The sequence below is a fragment of the Chelon labrosus genome (genome assembly GCF_963514085.1).
Source record: "Chelon labrosus genome assembly, chromosome: 14".
In the NCBI taxonomy this organism is placed as follows: Eukaryota; Metazoa; Chordata; class Actinopteri; order Mugiliformes; family Mugilidae; genus Chelon; species Chelon labrosus.
Genome location: NC_140347.1, coordinates 393052 through 412303, shown reverse-complemented (window position 1 = coordinate 412303; position 19252 = coordinate 393052). Strand labels below are relative to the sequence as shown.

General features: G+C 41.5%; 1 protein-coding gene and 1 pseudogene across 2 annotated transcripts in view; both read left to right on the top strand.

Moving 5' to 3' along the window:
- The window catches only part of LOC311499366, a 135520-nt pseudogene that overhangs the window by 67773 nt on the left and 48495 nt on the right, over positions 1 to 19252 (top strand). Inside the window, exons 2-6 of the transcript XR_014699983.1 lie at positions 8324 to 8401; positions 9080 to 9158; positions 9290 to 9518; positions 9721 to 11575; positions 11657 to 11830. The product of XR_014699983.1 is annotated as an uncharacterized misc_RNA (transcript). The remainder of the gene's footprint in view (positions 1 to 8323; positions 8402 to 9079; positions 9159 to 9289; positions 9519 to 9720; positions 11576 to 11656; positions 11831 to 19252) is intronic.
- On the top strand, positions 12166 to 13088 carry LOC311499175 (stonustoxin subunit alpha-like; the record flags this gene model as incomplete). The annotated part of the gene is made up of 2 exons (XM_084560053.1): positions 12166 to 12324; positions 12559 to 13088. The coding sequence occupies exons 1-2, from the start codon at positions 12279 to 12281 to the stop codon at positions 13086 to 13088; spliced, it is 576 nt and encodes a 191-aa protein (XP_084416179.1). The 5' UTR covers positions 12166 to 12278.

Genomic DNA, 19252 nt, shown 5'->3' with positions numbered 1-19252 from the left:
GTCAGACAGAGACAGAGCAGGTGGAACAAACATATCCTCATTGTTCTTCTTCTATAACGTTTAACGTTAGACAGTTTTATTTTTACTAAACCAGATCTTATTCCAGCAGCTCTTGAACTTGAACAGTAATATTTCTTAGTTATTAATTTATTTATCTTGATCATATGAATAACATAAACATCTGTCTGTACCATCTCAGCCCTGTATTACTGTCTTTATTCATGAATGTTTATTTTCTCATCAACTTCAACCTTCCATTAACACTACGTGGGGCACGTCACATGACGCTTTAAGGTTTCATCCAGTTAAAAAGGGTTTTTTTCTTGCCACCATCATCATAGTGCTTATTTTAAAGTTCTTGGTTCTGTATATATAAAACTGAATTTATATGAATGAATACTGGATCATTACAACTGCTGCAAATGTTTTTAGTTAAAAGGGCAACTTATTCTAACGGGCGGAGTCTACTTTGTTTTTGTTTTATTTGTAATGCTGCATTAAAAAAAAAAAAAAAATGATGATTGATTCCAGTTCATTTAATAACACGAAGCAGTTTCTGATTCACAAAGTGTGATTGTGTCTGTTTAACTGTGAAGAGCAAAGACAGTGATAGAACTCTGATAACCTTTGCTCTTTCTATTTCTTGCTGGAGAATAAACAACAGAACTTTATGATGCAGCTGACACAGACTGATTAATGTTTGACTCCAGGTCTTCATTCCAAAGATCTGAGCGCTGTGATCATTTCCTCAAAGAAGACGTCAGGATGAAGATGAAGTCAGTGAGAGTCACTTCCATGTCTGTTGTGTCTCTGCTTGGTTCCTGATCAACGTCTCAGATTATTAGTTCGTCCGTCCGAAGGTAACGTACCAACAGTTTCCTCCATGTTTGAGTCAGTGACTGTTAAACTGGTCTGAGAACAGCAGACGTCTGTTGTGTTGCTTTGAAAGAATTAATGAAACCCTTTATTTCAGAAAAACAAGGCCAGTCATACCAGCCTTTCATACCCAGACTCATTCTTTATTGAGTTACAGAGAAACATACCTCTGCATCAGATGGACTGTCCTCCAACCAATCACAACAACACGTGTAACTGTTGGTCCTTTGAAGTTATTTCACTGTTAATATCTTTTACAGCCGACGCGACGGTGGAATCTAAACATCATTCTGCCATGTTGTTGAAAAGAAAGTTAACACAGTGGAGTTCAGATGAAGTGTATGACTGTTGCTCTTTTGTCCACCAACCCATTAAACCCTGCCCCCACACGATCTGATTGGCTCAACATAATCAGGTCCCAACAGAGAGACCCCAGAGGGAAGTTCCACAACAAACATTGTGGGCGGGGAGGGTTGGGTTAGCTTCTATGCTAACAGCACCACAGCGCTGCAGTAAATGTTGTTGATACGTCTTTAAATGTTTAATTATTGACAAAGTCTGTTTCCTCATGAACCAGAAAATCTGCTGCAGTTAATCTTTGATTGTTGTTCACACCCAGCATTTTATTTAAGTATCACCTGGTATCATAAAAACCTGATCAGCTGTTAGTAGCATCAGTTCTCCAGGGACATAAAGACCCTTAAGGATCAGCAGTATGAAAATGTCCATGTGTGAATATTCTGGGACAGTCCTGTTACTAATGTCCACTCAACAACAAACATTTTGACGGTTTCAATGATCTCTAATTGGTCTGATCAAATGGTTGAAGTGTCTTTCAGGACAACTCTGACTCTGCTGAAGCTACTGTGATTCTGTGGTGATGGACTTTAGCTGACGTTTGACATAAAATACACTTAAACTTTTAAAAACCAAACTTTGTCTTGAAGCTGGGAGTGTCCTCACTGATACTGCTGTTAAATCAAAGGTCATCTTGTTCAGAGTGACTCAGTCAGCGAGAATTGTTCTCTGACCGGTGGACTGGTTAGTGATTGACAGGTTTTACAGTCAAACAATATGTGACAGTTACAGATGTTTGAAAATGTTCATAATTAGGTATGAATGTGTGTCATATATATGTGTATATGTATATGGGTGTGTATATGTATGTATACACTCCTGATCAAAAATTTAAGACCAGTTGAAAAATTGCAAGAATTTACATTTTGCACTGTTGGATCTTAAGAAGGTTCTAAGTAGTGCTTCAAAATGCAAAAAGAAGAAATGGGAGTGAGACAAGAAAAAAATTTGAGTAAGCAATTTATTGCAAACAACCATTAAACTGAAATAGGCTGTTCATCAGCTGATCAAAAGTTTAAGACCACATCTCACAAAAAACTAGCCTGGGTGCCAACCGAACTTAGTCCCGCCCACAACATTTGAGGTCTGGAAGTTCGGTCTGGCATCGCTCCGTTGAGGCGCAATTATGCTCAAACAGGAGCTGTTCGTACCAATCAGATTCTCAGGGCGGGCTTTATACGATGATGGACAGATGATCAACAGTAACGTAATCAACCACGTCACCAAAGAGCGCTTGGGTTGAGTTTGTTTACAACAAAGATGGCTGCCGCTGGAGAACTGAGATGTGTAGATTCTGCCATCGAGTCTGTTCTAGAAGATATCGACAGCGCATTAATTTTAAAAGAGGAACAGATAAATGCGATCAAGGCATTTGTTAATCGGGAAGATGTTTTTGCCGTCCTTCCTACGGGATTCGGCAAAAGTTTAATTTATCAGCTGGCTCCGATGGTCGCTAAGACAACTATGCGTCGCTTAACATACGTCACACACTCCGTTGCTCTGATTGGTTATAGGTCTATCCAATTGAGTGCAGAGGCATTTTTTTTCCTGGTTCGGTTGAAACACGCCCCATAATCACAGCCCAATGGAGCGGTACCAGACTCACATTCTGACTAGAATTGAGTATGGCTACGTCAGGCTACAAAAAAACCCCAAAACCCCCTAAAACGGAAATAAAATTTTCAAAAAAGTAATGAGTAGCTGCGCCATTCGTGTTAATCACCTCGAAAATTCGTTTGGGCATTATGCTTGATGCTAGTGTTTCCAGGAGGCTAGTGGGAATGTTGCTCCAAGTGGTGAAGATGGCTTCACAGGGGGCATCCACTGTCTGGAACTGGTGTCCATTTTTGTAAACTTCCCTTGCCATCCAACCCCAAATGTTCTCAGTTGGTTTAGATCAGGGGAACACGCAGGATGGTTCAAAAGAGTGATGTTATTTCTCTGGAAGAAGTCCTTCGTCAGGCGGGCATTGTGACCTGCAGCGTTGTCCTGTTGAAAAACCCAGTCATTACCACACAGACGATGGCCTTCAGTCATGAGGGATGCCCCCTGCAACATCTCCACATAGCCAGCTGTCGTTTGACGCCTCTGCACAACCTGAAGCTCCTTTGTTCCACTGAAGGAAAAAGAGCCCAGATCATGATGGCGCCCCCTCCACTGTGCCGTGTAGAAAACATCTCAGGTGGGATCTCCTTGTCATGCCAGTAACGTTGGAAGCCATCAGGACCGTCAAGGTTAAATCTTTTCTCATCAGAGTATAAAACTTTCTTCCACCTTTCAATGTCCCATGTTTGGTGCTCTCGTGCAAACTCCAAACGGGCAATTTTGTGCTGTTGAAGGAGACGAGGTCTTTGAAGACGTTTTTTGTTCTTAAAACCCTTCTCTCGCAGATGCCATCTAATGGTTATGGGACTGCAGTTGGCACCAGTGACAAGCTTAATCTGGGCCGAGGATCGTCCCGTGTCTTGACGGACAGCCAATTGGATCCTCCAGCTCAGGGCCGGTGAAATTTTTTTGGGTCTACCACTTGACTTTTTTTCCCATAACCCTCAGGATCTTTTAAGAAGTTTAAAATGACTGTCTTACTGCGTCCAACCTCAGCAGCAATGGCACGCTGCGAGAGGCCTTGCTGATGCAGCTCAACAATCCGACCGCGTTCAAAGAGAGAAAGCTTTTTTTGCTTTTGCCATCAGAAAATGACACTGAATCCACATTTTTGCGAAGATTTGGGCTTTTAAAGGCTGTGGTCTTAAACTTTTGATCAGCTGATGAACAGCCTATTTCAGTTTAATGGTTGTTTGCAATAAATTGCTTACTCAATTTTTTTCTTGTCTCACTCCCATTTCTTCTTTTTGCATTTTGAAGCACTACTTAGAACCTTCTTAAGATCCAACAGTGCAAAATGTAAATTCTTGCAATTTTTCAACTGGTCTTAACATTTTGATCAGGAGTGTATATCTCTTCCTTATATGTTTTACATCTCATATGTGTACATTTTGTGTTAAGTTGCCTCACCGTAGGCCTTTGAGGAAAGTAATTTTAATCCTGTGTATGTGTTGCACATGTCAGAACTGACAATAAAGCTTTGACTAATGAGGATGAAGCACAAGTTTGAGTCAGTGCCGTCCAGAGTCACTGAGCATCTGTTTCACAGCGTCTCCATCATGAGTTCAGCAAGTCAGATTCTTAGGGGTCCATGCAACAAGCTGCAGGAGAAGTTCTAGCATGTCACTTTGCCAAGGTGTCAATACACATGCCTACAGCTAGGCGGCGCTTTAATAAGCCACTTTACGTTTTGCCTCATATCTCTAGAACCGTGTGCCTTAGAAACAAAATTCTTTCTCCCTCTGGTTCCTTAGATAGTCCTGGTTCTAATGGAATAGACCACGCCCATTTTCCCCAGCCGTTTATCCAATTCTTACCAAACTTGTCATGTCTCATTTATGGACAAAGATAATGAAAAGTTATCTAAAGAACTTTAGCAGAGTTATTGATTACAAAGTTAATAGATAATTAGTTGTTACAGCGTGGCACAGTATAAGTCCAAAGCTAATATTTTAGTATATACCCAAACTTAATCAAACTTCATATCATTGATAATAATATGATTCTGTACAAGCACCCCAACTTTTGTGACCCTTGGTCTCTCAGGGGCGCTACAAAAGCAACATTTCAATATCTCAAAAACTGCAATAGCTAACTTCATGACGTTTGGCATAAATAATCTGTAACATATTATGTAGACGCCCATCAAGTTACGTGACATTACGTCAACAGGGGGCGCTACAGGTGATATGGACACATTTTCTGACTTTAAGGCCTATAACTTTTGAAGTATTCACCCAATCCTTAGCAGCCATCATTATAACATGCTTGTGTACAATCATGCCAAGTTTCGTGACATTTGGACTGTAGGGGGCGCTACAACCATTACAAGTTTATATCTCACAAACCACCCCAGTAAACTGCTTGAAACTTGACAATAATAATCTGTGGATGACTCCTTACAAGCCCACCAAGTTTGGTGCAACACGGTCTATAGGGGGCGCTACTGGTGACTCATGCCTCTGCGTCCCGCTCGGGGACGACTTCACCACGGCATGGACCCCTTTATGATCGCTTGAGATCATCTAGTTGTTTTTATTTTGTTCTTTAGATGAGGGTTTAAGTCTAATGTTTCAACATTTCTAACTTTCTTCTTACGTTACTGATCTTCAGCAGATAATATATGTTGTTGTTTTATAAATATAATCTGGAATAATTTTCAAACGGTTGATTTAACAACAGCAAAGTCTTCATGGATGTGTCCAGACACTCTCGACTCTTTGTTAAGGTTCAAAACAGATTTTACAAGTTGTACAAAAATCTTTCACAGAAACATTTCAGCCGTATGTTTATATCTGAAAATGAATCATGTCAATGTTTTCTCTTCAAAGACTCTGTGTTGGTTGTTCCTTTCCATATAAACTTCAGATAGGTTAAAAGCAGGTAGTAAACCAGAACCTGGACCTGACCCTGGTTTACTGTCATCTTGATGTTTTCTACACTCAGAGAATCAGCGTCTGTTTCTCTTTGTGTTTCCTCTACAGGTGAAAGTAGAACAACTCTGAGACTGGATGTAGATCTGAAAATATAGGCCAGCGTTAATGTTACTTTTTAAATAGAAACGTATAATTACAGTTATATAATCATGTCATATATAGTTAGAACATATACTTAGTGTTGTATTATTTACTCTGGCACCATCTGGTGAAGGAGAACTGATGTGATGTGAGTGTTGTTGTAATGACTGATCAGGTTGTTGTGTTTGTGTGAAGGTATGGACTCTGCTATGAATCAGAGTGAGGACAGACAGGAGGGAGACCCTCCCTCTAAACCCACTCTGAGTGGAGAGCATGAGATCCAGACCAGAGATCAGAGGTGAGATGATCATCTCTAACTGTCCATGACTCTTCTCCATGTCAGAGCTCAGCACTCACATCACTGCACCATCATTATTCACACTCAAAGGTCTCCAGCTCTGGGTCTAAGGGCCACAGACACAAAGGAGATGGGATTTTAGTAAGAGATCAGACCAAAGGTTTTCCCTGAATTGTTCGATGCAGAGAATCTCTCTATATCAAACACATTCTAACTCTGTTTTATGTTAAAATGACCTTTGTTCTCATTTCATCTTGTTTCTGTAAACAGCTCTGTCCACATTCAAACACTAAAACAGATAACTCTCCTTCTGCTGAGAACAAACCAACAAACCACCACAGAAATCACAAGAAGAAGAAACTGAACTGTTTCAGCCTCCTGACATTTTCATTGAACTCTATATTGCAACAGTTTTAATGGAAAACTGTTGCATGTTGAGAAAGGACGTCAGAAGTTGAAATGCTATGAGTTTAAATTCCTCATCCAACTCATGTCAAACTGACCACAGTCTCTGTACTGTAAAGGTTTTCAGTAGAGTGTCCCTTTAATTACATTTATGTGGTGGTTGTGTTTCCATCAGGATCCTCCAGCAAAGAACAGACTCTCCTGTACCCAGCTGTGTGTCCATGAAGAGTGACCGGTCCATGTTTGAACCCATGAAATTTAAAGATGAACATCAGTCTGTTCATAAAAGGTGAGACCATGTAGGTCAATAACAAAGTAATTATCTTTGTAGGAAAACAATCATTTTAACCTCTTAGTCCGATGGAGCTGATTCCACTACAGGAGGCAACGTACACACAATTCAACCTTAGGACATTTTATTTAGCCTGGACATCATCACATTCTACCATTGTGATCATTATACAATCCAGAAGAAGATGGAGATTTCCTCCATGTTGTTCACACATGGAACTCCCCAGGGAAACCAGTCACCAAGGCATGCTACATATCAATGCTAAGCTAACCGTCACTACAAGATGGCTGCATTGTATTTATTATCTGTAGTACCACCATTAGACCACTAGATGGAGCCAAAGAACCATTCATGAAAATGAGGCACAGTGCTCAGATTCTATCAGTCAAGTCACCATGTGGTTCATAGTTGATGTAGAATCATGTGGATAGACTCTAAAGGACAGAAGATAATAAAACTAGATCAGTTATATTTGTTTGTAATATTGAGACAGAAGAAGAAATTCTGACATGCTGAATGTGAAATTCAAATTTTGGCTGATACTTCACTGGAAAACCTGAAACTCATGTGAATCCAAACTGACCACAGTCTCTGTACTGTAAAGGTTTTCAGTAGAGTGTCCCTTTAATTACATTTATGTGGTGGTTGTGTTTCCATCAGGATCCTCCAGCAAAGACCAGACTCTCCTGTACCCAGCTGTGTGTCCATGAAGAGTGACCGGTCCATGTTTGAACCCATGAAATTTAAAGATGAACATCAGTCTGTTCATAAAAGGTGAGACCATGTAGGTCAATAACAAAGTAATTATCTTTGTAGGAAAACAATCATTTTAACCTCTTAGTCCGATGGAGCTGATTCCACTACAGGAGGCAACGTACACACAATTCAACCTTTGGACATTTTATTTAGCCTGGACATCATCACATTCTACCATTGTGATCATTTTACAATCCAGAAGAAGATGGAGATTTCCTCCATGTTGTTCACACATGGAACTCCCCAGGGAAACCAGTCACCAAGGCATGCTACATATCAATGCTAAGCTAACTGTCACTACAAGATGGCTGCATTGTATTTATTATCTGTAGTACCACCATTAGACCACTAGATGGAGCCAACGAACCATTCATGAAAATGAGGCACAGTGCTCAGATTCTATCAGTCAAGTCACCATGTGGTGCAGAGGTGATGGAGAATCTTGTGGATAGACTCTAAAGGACAGAAGATAATAAAACTAGATCAGTTATATTTGTTTGTAATATTGAGACAGAAGAAGAAATTCTGACATGCTGACTGTGAAATTCAAATTTTGGCTGACACTTCACTGGAAAACCTGAAACTCATGTGAATCCAAACTGACCACAGTCTCTGTACTGTAAAGGTTTTCAGTAGAGTGTCCCTTTAATTACATTTATGTGGTGGTTGTGTTTCCATCAGGATCCTCCAGCAAAGAACAGACACTCCTGTACCCAGCTGTGTGTCCATGAAGAGTGACCGGTCCATGTTTGAACCCATGAAATTTAAAGATGAACATCAGTCTGTTCATGAAAGGTGAGACCATGTAGGTCAATAACAAAGTAATTATCTTTGTAGGAAAACAATCATTTTAACCTCTTAGTCCGATGGAGCTGATTCCACTACAGGAGGCAACGTACACACAATTCAACCTTTGGACATTTTATTTAGCCTGGACATCATCACATTCTACCATTGTGCACATTATACAATCCAGAAGAAGATTGAGATTTCCTCCATGTTGTTCACACATGGAACTCCCCAGGGAAACCAGTCACCAAGGCATGCTACATATCAATGCTAAGCTAACTGTCACTACAAGATTGCTGCATTGTGTTTATTATCTGTAGTACCACATTAGACCACTAGATGGAGACAAAAACAAAAACAAAACATGCATGAAATTGAGACCCAAGGCTCAGATTCTGTCAGGAAAGTCACCATGTGGTGCAGAGGTGATGGAGAATCTTGTGGATAGACTCTAAAGGACAGAAGATAATAAAACTAGATCAGTTTAATTTGTTTATTTTTAATATTGCGACAGAAGACGAAATTCTGACATGCTGAAATTCAAAGTTTGGCTGGTACTTCACTGAAAAACCTTGAAACTCATGTGAATCCAAACTGAAACATAACTTTAGTTTCTGTCAGGATTCATCTTCATAGAACACCTTTAACAAAGTGTACATGAGCTGAAGCTGAATGTTTTTACAGAGTTAACCAGCAGAGCTCAGAGGTTCTCAGTGGTCAGTCTGGCCCTCAGCATCAAACACATCTGGACTCCATATTTATGGTGAGAACATTTAAGATTCAACACTTTAATATTGATCCATCCTGATGTCTTTAGTGGATTTACTCACAGATCTGAATCTGTCTTCAATCAGTTTCAGTTCAAAGTAAACTCTACATATTTCTCTGTTCCAGCTGCTGGAGGAGAACATGATCAGTTTTATGAAGAACGAGCTGAAGAAGATCCAGAAGGTTCTGAGTCCAGATTACCCAGAATGCTTAGAGAGTCAGAGGGAGGATGAGGAGGTGTTGGAGGGTGAGGATGAAGAGCAGAGGAGGAGCAGCAGAGATTTATTTGTGAAGATCACAGTGAACTTCCTGAGGAGAATGAAGCAGGAGGAGCTGGCTGACTGTCTGCAGAGCAGTAAGAGGATTTAACAGCTTTAACTTGATGGAAAGAGGAAATGGAGGAAACATGGGAGAAGTTTATATTTCTAGACTCTGATGTTAATATGATGAAAACATCTGAATCACATCTATGAATTCTTCTGGACTGAAAACAGTCACATGTGAATGTTATTAAAATGAATGAGTTCACTGATTCATTACATTTCTTGTTCATTCAGGAACTCTTGCTCCAGAGTGTGGACATAAAGTTAAATCTACTCTGAAGGAGAAGTTCCAGTGTGTGTTTGAGGGGATTGCTAAAGCAGGAAACTCAACTCTTCTGAATGAGATCTACACAGAGCTCTACATCACAGAGGGAGGGACTGCAGAGGTCAATGATGAACATGAGGTCAGACAGATTGAAACAGCATCCAGGAAACCAGACAGACCAGAAACAAGCATCAGACAAGAAGACCTCTTTAAAGCCTCACCTGGAAGACATGGACCAATCAGAAGAGTGATGACAAAGGGAGTGGCTGGCATTGGGAAAACAGTCTTAACACAGAAGTTCACTCTGGACTGGGCTGAAGACAAAGCCAACCAGGACATCCTCTTCATATTTCCATTGACTTTCAGAGAGCTGAATGTGTTGAAAGAGAGAAAGTTCAGCTTGGTGGAACTTGTTCATCACTTCTTTACTGAAACCAAAGAAGCAGGAATCTGCAGCTTTGAAGAGTTCCAGGTTGTGTTCATCTTTGACGGTCTGGATGAGTGTCGACTTCCTCTGGACTTCCACAACACTGAGATCCTGACTGATGTTACAGAGTCCACCTCAGTGGATGTGCTGCTGACAAACCTCATCAGGGGGAAACTGCTTCCCTCTGCTCGCCTCTGGATAACCACACGACCTGCAGCAGCCAATCAGATCCCTCCTGAGTGTGTTGACATGGTGACAGAGGTCAGAGGGTTCACTGACCCCCAGAAGGAGGAGTACTTCAGGAAGAGATTCAGAGATGAGGAGCAGGCCAGCAGGATCATCTCCCACATCAAGACATCACGAAGCCTCCACATCATGTGTCACATCCCAGTCTTCTGCTGGATCACTGCTACAGTTCTGGAGGATGTGTTGAAAACCAGAGAGGGAGGAGAGCTGCCCAAGACCCTGACTGAGATGTATATCCACTTCCTGGTGGTTCAGACCAAAGTGAAGAAGGTCAAGTATGATGGAGGAGCTGAGACAGATCCACACTGGAGTCCAGAGAGCAGGAAGATGATTGAGTCTCTGGGAAAACTGGCTTTTGATCAGCTGCAGAAAGGAAACCTGATCTTCTATGAATCAGACCTGACAGAGTGTGGCATCGATATCAGAGCAGCCTCAGTGTACTCAGGAGTGTTCACACAGATCTTTAAAGAGGAGAGAGGACTGTACCAGGACAAGGTGTTCTGCTTCGTCCATCTGAGCGTTCAGGAGTTTCTGGCTGCTCTTCATGTCCATCTGACCTTCATCAACTCTGCTGTCAACCTGATGGAAGATCAAGAAATACATTCCTGGTGGTCTGAAGGGTGTGACAAATCTAAGCTAACACGTCTCCATCAGAGTGCTGTGGACAAGGCCTTACAGAGTCCAAATGGACACCTGGACTTGTTCCTCCGCTTCCTCCTGGGTCTTTCACTGAAGACCAATCAGACTCTCCTACGAGGCCTGCTGACACAGACACGACGCAGCTCACTGACCAATCAGACTCTCCTACGAGGCCTGCTGACGCAGACAGGAAGTAGCTCACAGACCAATCAAAAAACTGTCCATTACATCAAGGAGAAGATCAGAGAGAATCTGTCTGCAGAGAGAAGCATCAATCTGTTCCACTGTCTGAATGAACTGAATGATGGTTCTCTAGTGGAGGAGATCCAACAGTCCCTGAGATCAGGAAGACTCTCCACAGATAAACTGTCTCCTGCTCAGTGGTCAGCTCTGGTCTTCATCTTACTGTCATCAGAAGAAGATCTGGACGTGTTTGACCTGAAGAAATACTCTGCTTCAGAGGAGGCTCTTCTGAGGCTGCTGCCAGTGGTCAAAGCCTCCAACAAAGCTCTGTAGGTGGATTTAGGAACTATTTGAAACATGATTCATTTAGTAAATGACAAATAAAACATTTGATGTTGATTCTTCTTCAGGCTGAGCAGTTGTAAGCTCTCAGAGAGAAGCTGTGAAGCTCTGTCCTCAGTTCTCAGCTCCCAGTCCTCCAGTCTGAGAGAGCTGGACCTGAGTAACAACAACCTGCAGGATTCAGGAGTGAAGCTGCTGTCTGCTGGACTGGAGAGTCCTCACTGTAAATTGGAAACTCTCAGGTCAGGATACAGCTGGTTGTTGATCAGTTAAATCCTGATTTAGGTTCATGTTGGTGCAGAAGTTCAACATCTGGAGGATTTTCCTTCTTCTTCTTGAGTTTCTGATATTTTTCTATCTCCAGTCTGTCAGGTTGTCTGATCACAGAGGAAGGCTGTTCTTCTCTGGCCTCAGCTCTGAGCTCCAACCCCTCCCATCTGAGAGAGCTGGACCTGAGCTACAACCATCCAGGAGACAAGGGAGTGAAGCTGCTGTCTGCTAGACTGGAAGATCCACTCCGGAGACTGGACACTCTCAGGTATGGACAGACAACAGGAACAGAGCCAACATCTATTTTTTGTTACTGTTTCTGTGTCTCACTGATAAACTGATGAACTCTGCTTCATGTTGAACAGCAGTTAGGACTCATGTTGGATAGAAAATCATTCTGACTGTGTTTCTTCCTCCAGGATGGACCATGGTGGAGAGCAGAGGTTAAAACCTGGTCTGAGGAAGTGTAAGTTTGACTAATGATGATAAAACATCAAAGTGTCAGTTTGTGTTTCAATCCAAAGCTGATAGTTGTGGTATTTATTCATTCAAACATCACTGACAAGAGAATCCTGACTAAAAGTATCATCATTAAACTTTCTATTAATGAACAACAGATCAGTGAGGAAAGAAAGAAGAAATCCATCAGATGTGTCAGATGATAAACTGCAGCTGTGTTGTGTCTTTTTCTCTCCATCAGATTTCTGTCAACTTGAAGTGGACACAAACTCAGTCAGCAGAAACCTCAAACTGTCTGACAACAACAGGAAGGTGACACGTTTAAGAGAGGATGAGCCATATCCTGATCATCCAGACAGATTTAACTTCTATCAGCTGCTGTGTAGAATTGTTCTGACTGGTCGCTGTTACTGGGAGGTTGAGTGGAGAGGAAAGGTTGATATATCAGTGAGTTACGGAGAAATCAGACGGAGAGGAAAATATATTAACGGTAGGTTTGGAGAGAATAATCAGTCCTGGAGTCTGAGCTGCTCTGATCGTCATGGTTACTCTGTCTGGCACAACAACAGAACAGCATCCATCTCCTCCTCCTCTGTCTCTAACAGAGTATCAGTGTTTGTGGACTGTCCTGCTGGAACTCTGTCCTTCTACAGAGTCTCCTCTGACAAACTGATCCACCTCTACACCTTCAACACCACATTCACTCAACCTCTCTATCCTGGATTTAGATTTTGGTCATATGACTCCTCAGTATCTCTGTGTTCTCTGTAGGAAGGAGAGTCTTTGAAGTGACAGCAGCTTCAACTCTGAGGTTTAAATGTTGATGGTGCATTCACTTTGTTTCTCAGGTGAACCACAGGATATTGTGATATCAAGTCAGAATACATTTTACATATCATATCACACTCACAGTTAAGATCCAAACATTTTGAGGTGACCACATACTACACACATTTTAAAATAGTCTGTCCTTGCAGCTTGTAACTAACTAAATATGAAACAAATCTAAAGACCAACTAATTCATTTAATTACTGAATGTGTGGGAATGTGTGTCATTAAAAATGTTTCATAAGTTTTATCAATTATTGATGTGATAATGTTGATGTATGTAAAGTAGTTATGGTGTTTGTTAGGGTGTGACAGGACACTATTAGAAATAGTACTATTACAAATCCTTATATAATTCAGCACAGGATTAGGGAAAGTCTAATATTTACTGTAAAACAGAAGCTGAGAAAACTGTTTAGTCTGCCTGCTAATAAAACCCTTTGCACCGACTCTCTGTAAGTCTCCAGAACATTTTTTTTTTTTCAGGATTTTGTGAAGTCTTTAAAGAGTTTTTGGATCATATTGGGAGAAGATTCATTAAAAATAAGAGATTGAGTTCAAGATCTGGTCCTATTCTGAGCTATTCTGCCTCCTCATTGAATTGGCGAGCCAGCCAGGAGGAAGAGAGTTAGGGATCTGATCTGGTTTGGTAAACTTGATTCTCAGACCTGGCTCGTCAATTCAATGTTAAAATTAAAAAGTCCTTGCTGCTGAGACTTCCCCTTCCGCCCTGATATGGAGCAGACATAGGTCCCAATAGCTCACGTTTTATGTAACTTATGTAGCACCCTTCTTTGAATATGAGTAATCCATTTTGTTGTGATACAGAATAAATTCAGCAAAAACTTAATCTTGCTTCAGTGCGGTGCCCTACAAAGGTGAAAAAAACAACGACAGTGCTGGAGCACTATGGTTTAACGAATGTGGGCATCTTCTACCTTTCAGTTGGGGAAAGGTAATGGTGGGAGGATGACTGGGTCATGGTTCTTCTCTTCTATGGTTCTGGTTTTCTGTCATGGCAGTTGCAGTGCTATTTTTGTTCACTATTTTTGTTCACTGAGGTGTGGCTACATCATTTTATCTGGGATTAGGAATATATGGCTGATTATCATAAAGGTGAGGAGAGTTTGCTTCAATTTGTCACATGGAATGTAAAGGGAATGAATATGGTGATTGAGGGTAGTAGAGTTTTGTCTCATCTTAAAAAAATAAAGGCAGACATGTTTTTACAGGAGACCCATTGGAGAAAAATAAAGGTCATTGTCACCTATATAGGAACTGGGTGGGCCAGGTCTACCACCCCAGCTTTCAGGTCAGAGCTGCAAATTTAATAAGCAAAACTACCCCTTGTATTTTTTCACATTCTTTCTCTGATAGACATGCTCGATATGTTGTAGTGAACTCTTCTCTTGTGTTTTTCCCTCTTTTCCAGTGCCTCCCAGAGAAAGTTAGATTTCTACCCCCGCAGCCGCTTTGTGTTTACTTTACTGAGTCTCTTGCTTTGGGGTCCGGCCTCCAGCTGGACAGACCTTCAGATAAAGTGTCATTAAAATCTTTTAAATATTTGGGTGTAACAGTGATGAGAAGTTTCTCCAACCTTTTTAATGCAAACTTCAAGCCACTACTTGAACGTACTTCCTGTGAACTTGAGAGGTGGTCCTGTATCTCCATTTCATTATCCGGCCGAATCAATGCTGTTAAGATGAACATTCTTCCAAGTTTTTATTTTAATTTAGAACTATTCCAATATTAACATAAAATCTTTCTTTACATCTGTGGATAAAATGATTTCTTTTCTGGTGTTATTTGGAACAAGAAAACCCCTAGAATTAGGAAAGCCTATTTGCAACGCCCAAGGCATGATGGGGGAATGGGGCTGCCTCACTTCCAATCATGCTCTTGGTCATCTAACTTACATGCTGTGTCTTTCTGGGTTCATACTCACTGAAGATGTTGTCTGCTGTTAGAGAACGCTATGGCTGGCAAAATGGCTCACTGCTTGCCCCTGTTTACCCTAACCACCTCTTCTCTCCACCTATCATTAATGACTCTTTTGGCACTTGGAGAAGAAATGGCACCAACAACATGAAAACTCTTTTTATAGATGATATACAGTATTTCCTACATTTGAACATCTGAGAACTAAATTTAACTTGACACAGTCCAGTTATTTTTATATTTCTTAAAATCCATAATTTTATTAAATAGGATGGTGATAGGATGACACCTGTGCAACAAGTCCAGTCGTGTAATTTCCTGGCTACTAAATATTCCACAGTCAACTGTCAGTGGTATTATAACAAAGTGGAAGAGATTGGGATCGTCAGCAACTCAGCCATGAAGTGTCAGGCAACGTAAAATGACAGAATAGTCATTTCAGCAGAACAGTGGGGGGCATTTAAAAAAAAAAAGTCCTTGCAGCTTAACCAGCTCCCAGATTGGGTTCAGGGTGCAGACACCCTTTCCACTTTTAAGGTTAGTCTTAAGACTTCCCTTTTTGATAAAGATTACAGTTGGGTCTGGTCCAGGTGACACTGAAGCATCCTGTAGTTATGCTGCTATGGGCCTAAACTGCTGGGGGATGATGTACTGAGCACCTGTCCTGTACTCTCTTCTACTACTGGTGCATTGTGTGCTACTCCTGTATAGCATGTTAATAGCAATGTGTTCCTCTCTCCATCTACCTTTCCCTTCCCACCCTTTTGATAACAGCTTTGCAAACTCTTGGCCGTTCTCGCTCAGCTTCGTGATGTGGGCACCTGGAGTGGGAAACTGAAATGGTTTTCAAATGGTCTTGAAGGAGTTCCCAGAGGTGTTGAGTGACTGCTGTGCCTTCAGTCTGTGGTCCAACTCATCCAAAACCATCTCAAACAATCCTTCCATAGCCTGGAGGCGTGTTTGGGGTCACTGTCCTGTTGAAGAACTAATGATGGTCCCACTAAGGTCAAACCAGATGGAATAGCATGTTGATGCAGATTGCTGTGGTAGCCATGCTGGTTATGTATAACTTGAATCTTGAATAAATCACGAACAGTGTCACCAACAAAGGCCGCCCCCATACCATCACAACAGTGAATCAAACATGTAGAAACAATCCTCTCACAAAGACACATGCATTAAAAAATCTCATCAGTCTAAAGTACAGATTTCCACTGGTCCTTACATTGTGTTTCCTGGAGTGAGGAATTATTTGTGTTGTTTTGATCCTCAGCAGTGGCTTCTTTGCTTTGTCTCTTCTAAACAGTTGATATGGAGTTGTGTCTCCCACCTGAACTCTGTGAAGTATTTATGTGGGAGCTAATCTGAGGTGCTGTTAAATTGTGGTTTCTGAGGCTGGTATCTCTAATAACCTCTACACCAGAGGTAAGTCTTGGACTTTCTTTCCTTCTTGCCACAATATGGAGTAAAACAGCAGTTGAAAAGGAGCTATTCACTGTAGGGAACTGTACCAATCTGCAAAATGTGACTGATGGTGTCAAACACTTAAGAAGGCAACCAGTGCATATTGAACTCTAATCAGGAACTGTTAAGCTCTATAAAAAATATCCACTGAGGACTCACTGCAGTAGAAGGAATTGAGAAAACTATTGAAGGATAAATGAAAGCTTGAGTGTTAAAGAAAATAAAAATCACAAAACAAAAAACAAAAGATTAGATTTGATTAAAGTACAAGTGAATGAAATGCAGTTAACATCCAAGCAAAAGTACATATGTACAAATATACATATGGATATGATTTAAATTAAAACAGACAGTGTTCCAGTGTACACAATGACTACAGACATCAGGATATGTACAGATATTGCAGCAGCATATTTACAGTTTAGAACTTTGGTTAATAGAAGCTAAAATAAAATATGTCCAAACTACGATTAATGACTATCTGAGTGGCATTAATCAATCAATCAATCAATCAATATTTATTTGTATAGCACCTTCCAGCACCCAATGGTGCACAAGGTGCTTTCCAGGGTAAAAACAAGAACAAAAGCAATATTACTAAAACATAATTAAGACACAGCTGCACCGCAAAAAGGTGCACAAAGTGCATTCAAATGTAAAAACAAGAATAAAAGCAATACTACTAAAACAAAATTAAAACACGACTGTAACATAAAGGAGCAACAGTCCCAGTTAGTGGCTACGTGTGAAATGCCAGCCTGAATAAATATGTTTTTAACTCTGACCTAAAAGTTGTGAGCTCAGTGGCAGATTGAATATGAGCTGGGAGAGCGTTCCACAGTTTAGGGCCTAAGACAGCAAAAGACCGCCCCCCCAAAGCCTTGTACTTGGACCTAGGGATGACCAAGGTGGTGTGATCTGCGGAGCGCAGATTCCTAACTGGGTTGTACAGGGTTACAAGTTCACTAAGGTAGGCTGGGGCCAAGCCATGAATGGCTTTAAACACAAATAAAAGGACTTTGAAGTCCCCCCTGTACTGCACCGGGAGCCAGTGAAGGGAACAGAGGACTGGTGTGATGTGTGAGTGTTTGGAGGTGCCTGAGAGAAGGCGTGCTGCTGCATTCTGTACAAGTTGGAGCTTTTGGAGGAGAGAATGGTTAAGTCCAGCATAAAGAGCATTGCAGTAGTCAATCCGCGAGCTGATGAAGGCGTGAATAGCCTTTTCGAGGTCAGGTCGGGACAAGAATGGTTTGACCTTTGCAAGGAGACTCAGATGGAAAAAACTTGCCTTTACCACTGTATTTATCTGTTTGTCGTATTTTAGTCCATTGTCAAATATAACACCCAGGTTTCTCACAGAGGGAGCAAATTGAGGTGTTGCAGGATCAAAACAGGGTGAATTTTGTGGTGAGTCGGGGCTGAAAAGAATATACTCAGTTTTTCCTTCATTGAAATGAAGGAAATTCTGGGCGAGCCATTCTTTGATATCCTGAAGACAGTTATGAAGAGGTTCCAGTGCAGAACGGTTACTAAGGATCACTGGAAGGTAGACACAAGAACCACTGAGCTTTTTTTGTCCATAGCCACAAGAATGTCATTGTGGACCCTCAACAATGCAGACTCGGTGCTGTGTCTGGACCTAAAACCTGACTGAAATTCTCAGCAATGGCATGCAGTTGGAGGTGGGCCTGAAGATGGGAAAAAACAAGTTTCTCCATCAGCTTGGACAGAAAAGGGAGGTGAGACATTGGGCGGAAGTTGGACAGGATGGATGGATCAAGGTTAGGCTTCTTAAGCAGTGGTCGTACAATGGCATGTTTGAGGGCAGCGGGCACAACACCCAACTCAGACAGCTGTTTATGAAGAGGATGAGGCAGGGGCCTAAGGTGTCAATAGCCTCCTTCATAATTCTGGCAGGGATCGTGTCGAGAGGGCAGGTGGTGGCATTCATCTCCTGGACCGCTTTCTTAAGGTCCTCAAGAGCAACTGGTGCAAAAACTCTCAAAGACACACTGCAAAGCTGAGAAGGAAAAACATCAGAAGGGGTATGTGTGATGGATTTTCTGACTGAGGAAACCTTGTCCACAAAATATTGTTTAAATGTATTGCAAGTATGTACAGATACATCATGCAAAACAACAGATACAGGATTTATGACAGAGTTGATAGTACTAAAGAGGATTCCAGGGCGGTGGCTATTGCTGTTGATGAGATTTGCTGTTGCTTTAGCATCCTTCACTGCTCTCTGATAGGAGGCTTGACTATTTCTAAAAATCTCCAGTGACACCTGCAGCCTATCCCTCTTCCATTTACGCTCAGCCCGCCTACACTGACGCCTCAGGGTTTGCGTAGTGTCATTGAGCCAGGGGTCAGAGGCACTTTTATTTGATTTTACTTTAAAGGGGGCAACAGAGTCCGGAATTTCAGAGCATATGGAGTTGAAGGAAGAGAGGAAAAGGTCTGGACACAGAGGAGATGTCAGTTCGGCGCTAGAGCATACATCCGAGGCAGAAAAAGCAGCAGCAAAGTCATTGATGGTGGAGGGGGAAAAGATGCGATGACGTTGAGGGGCAGTGGTTGGAAGTGAAGGTGGTGCAGCAAAAATTTCAAACCGTATGAGAGAGTGGTCAGAGAGGGGGAAATCCTCAACATCACAAGTAGACACAGTCACCCCACGGGAAATGATTAAATCTAATGTGTGTAA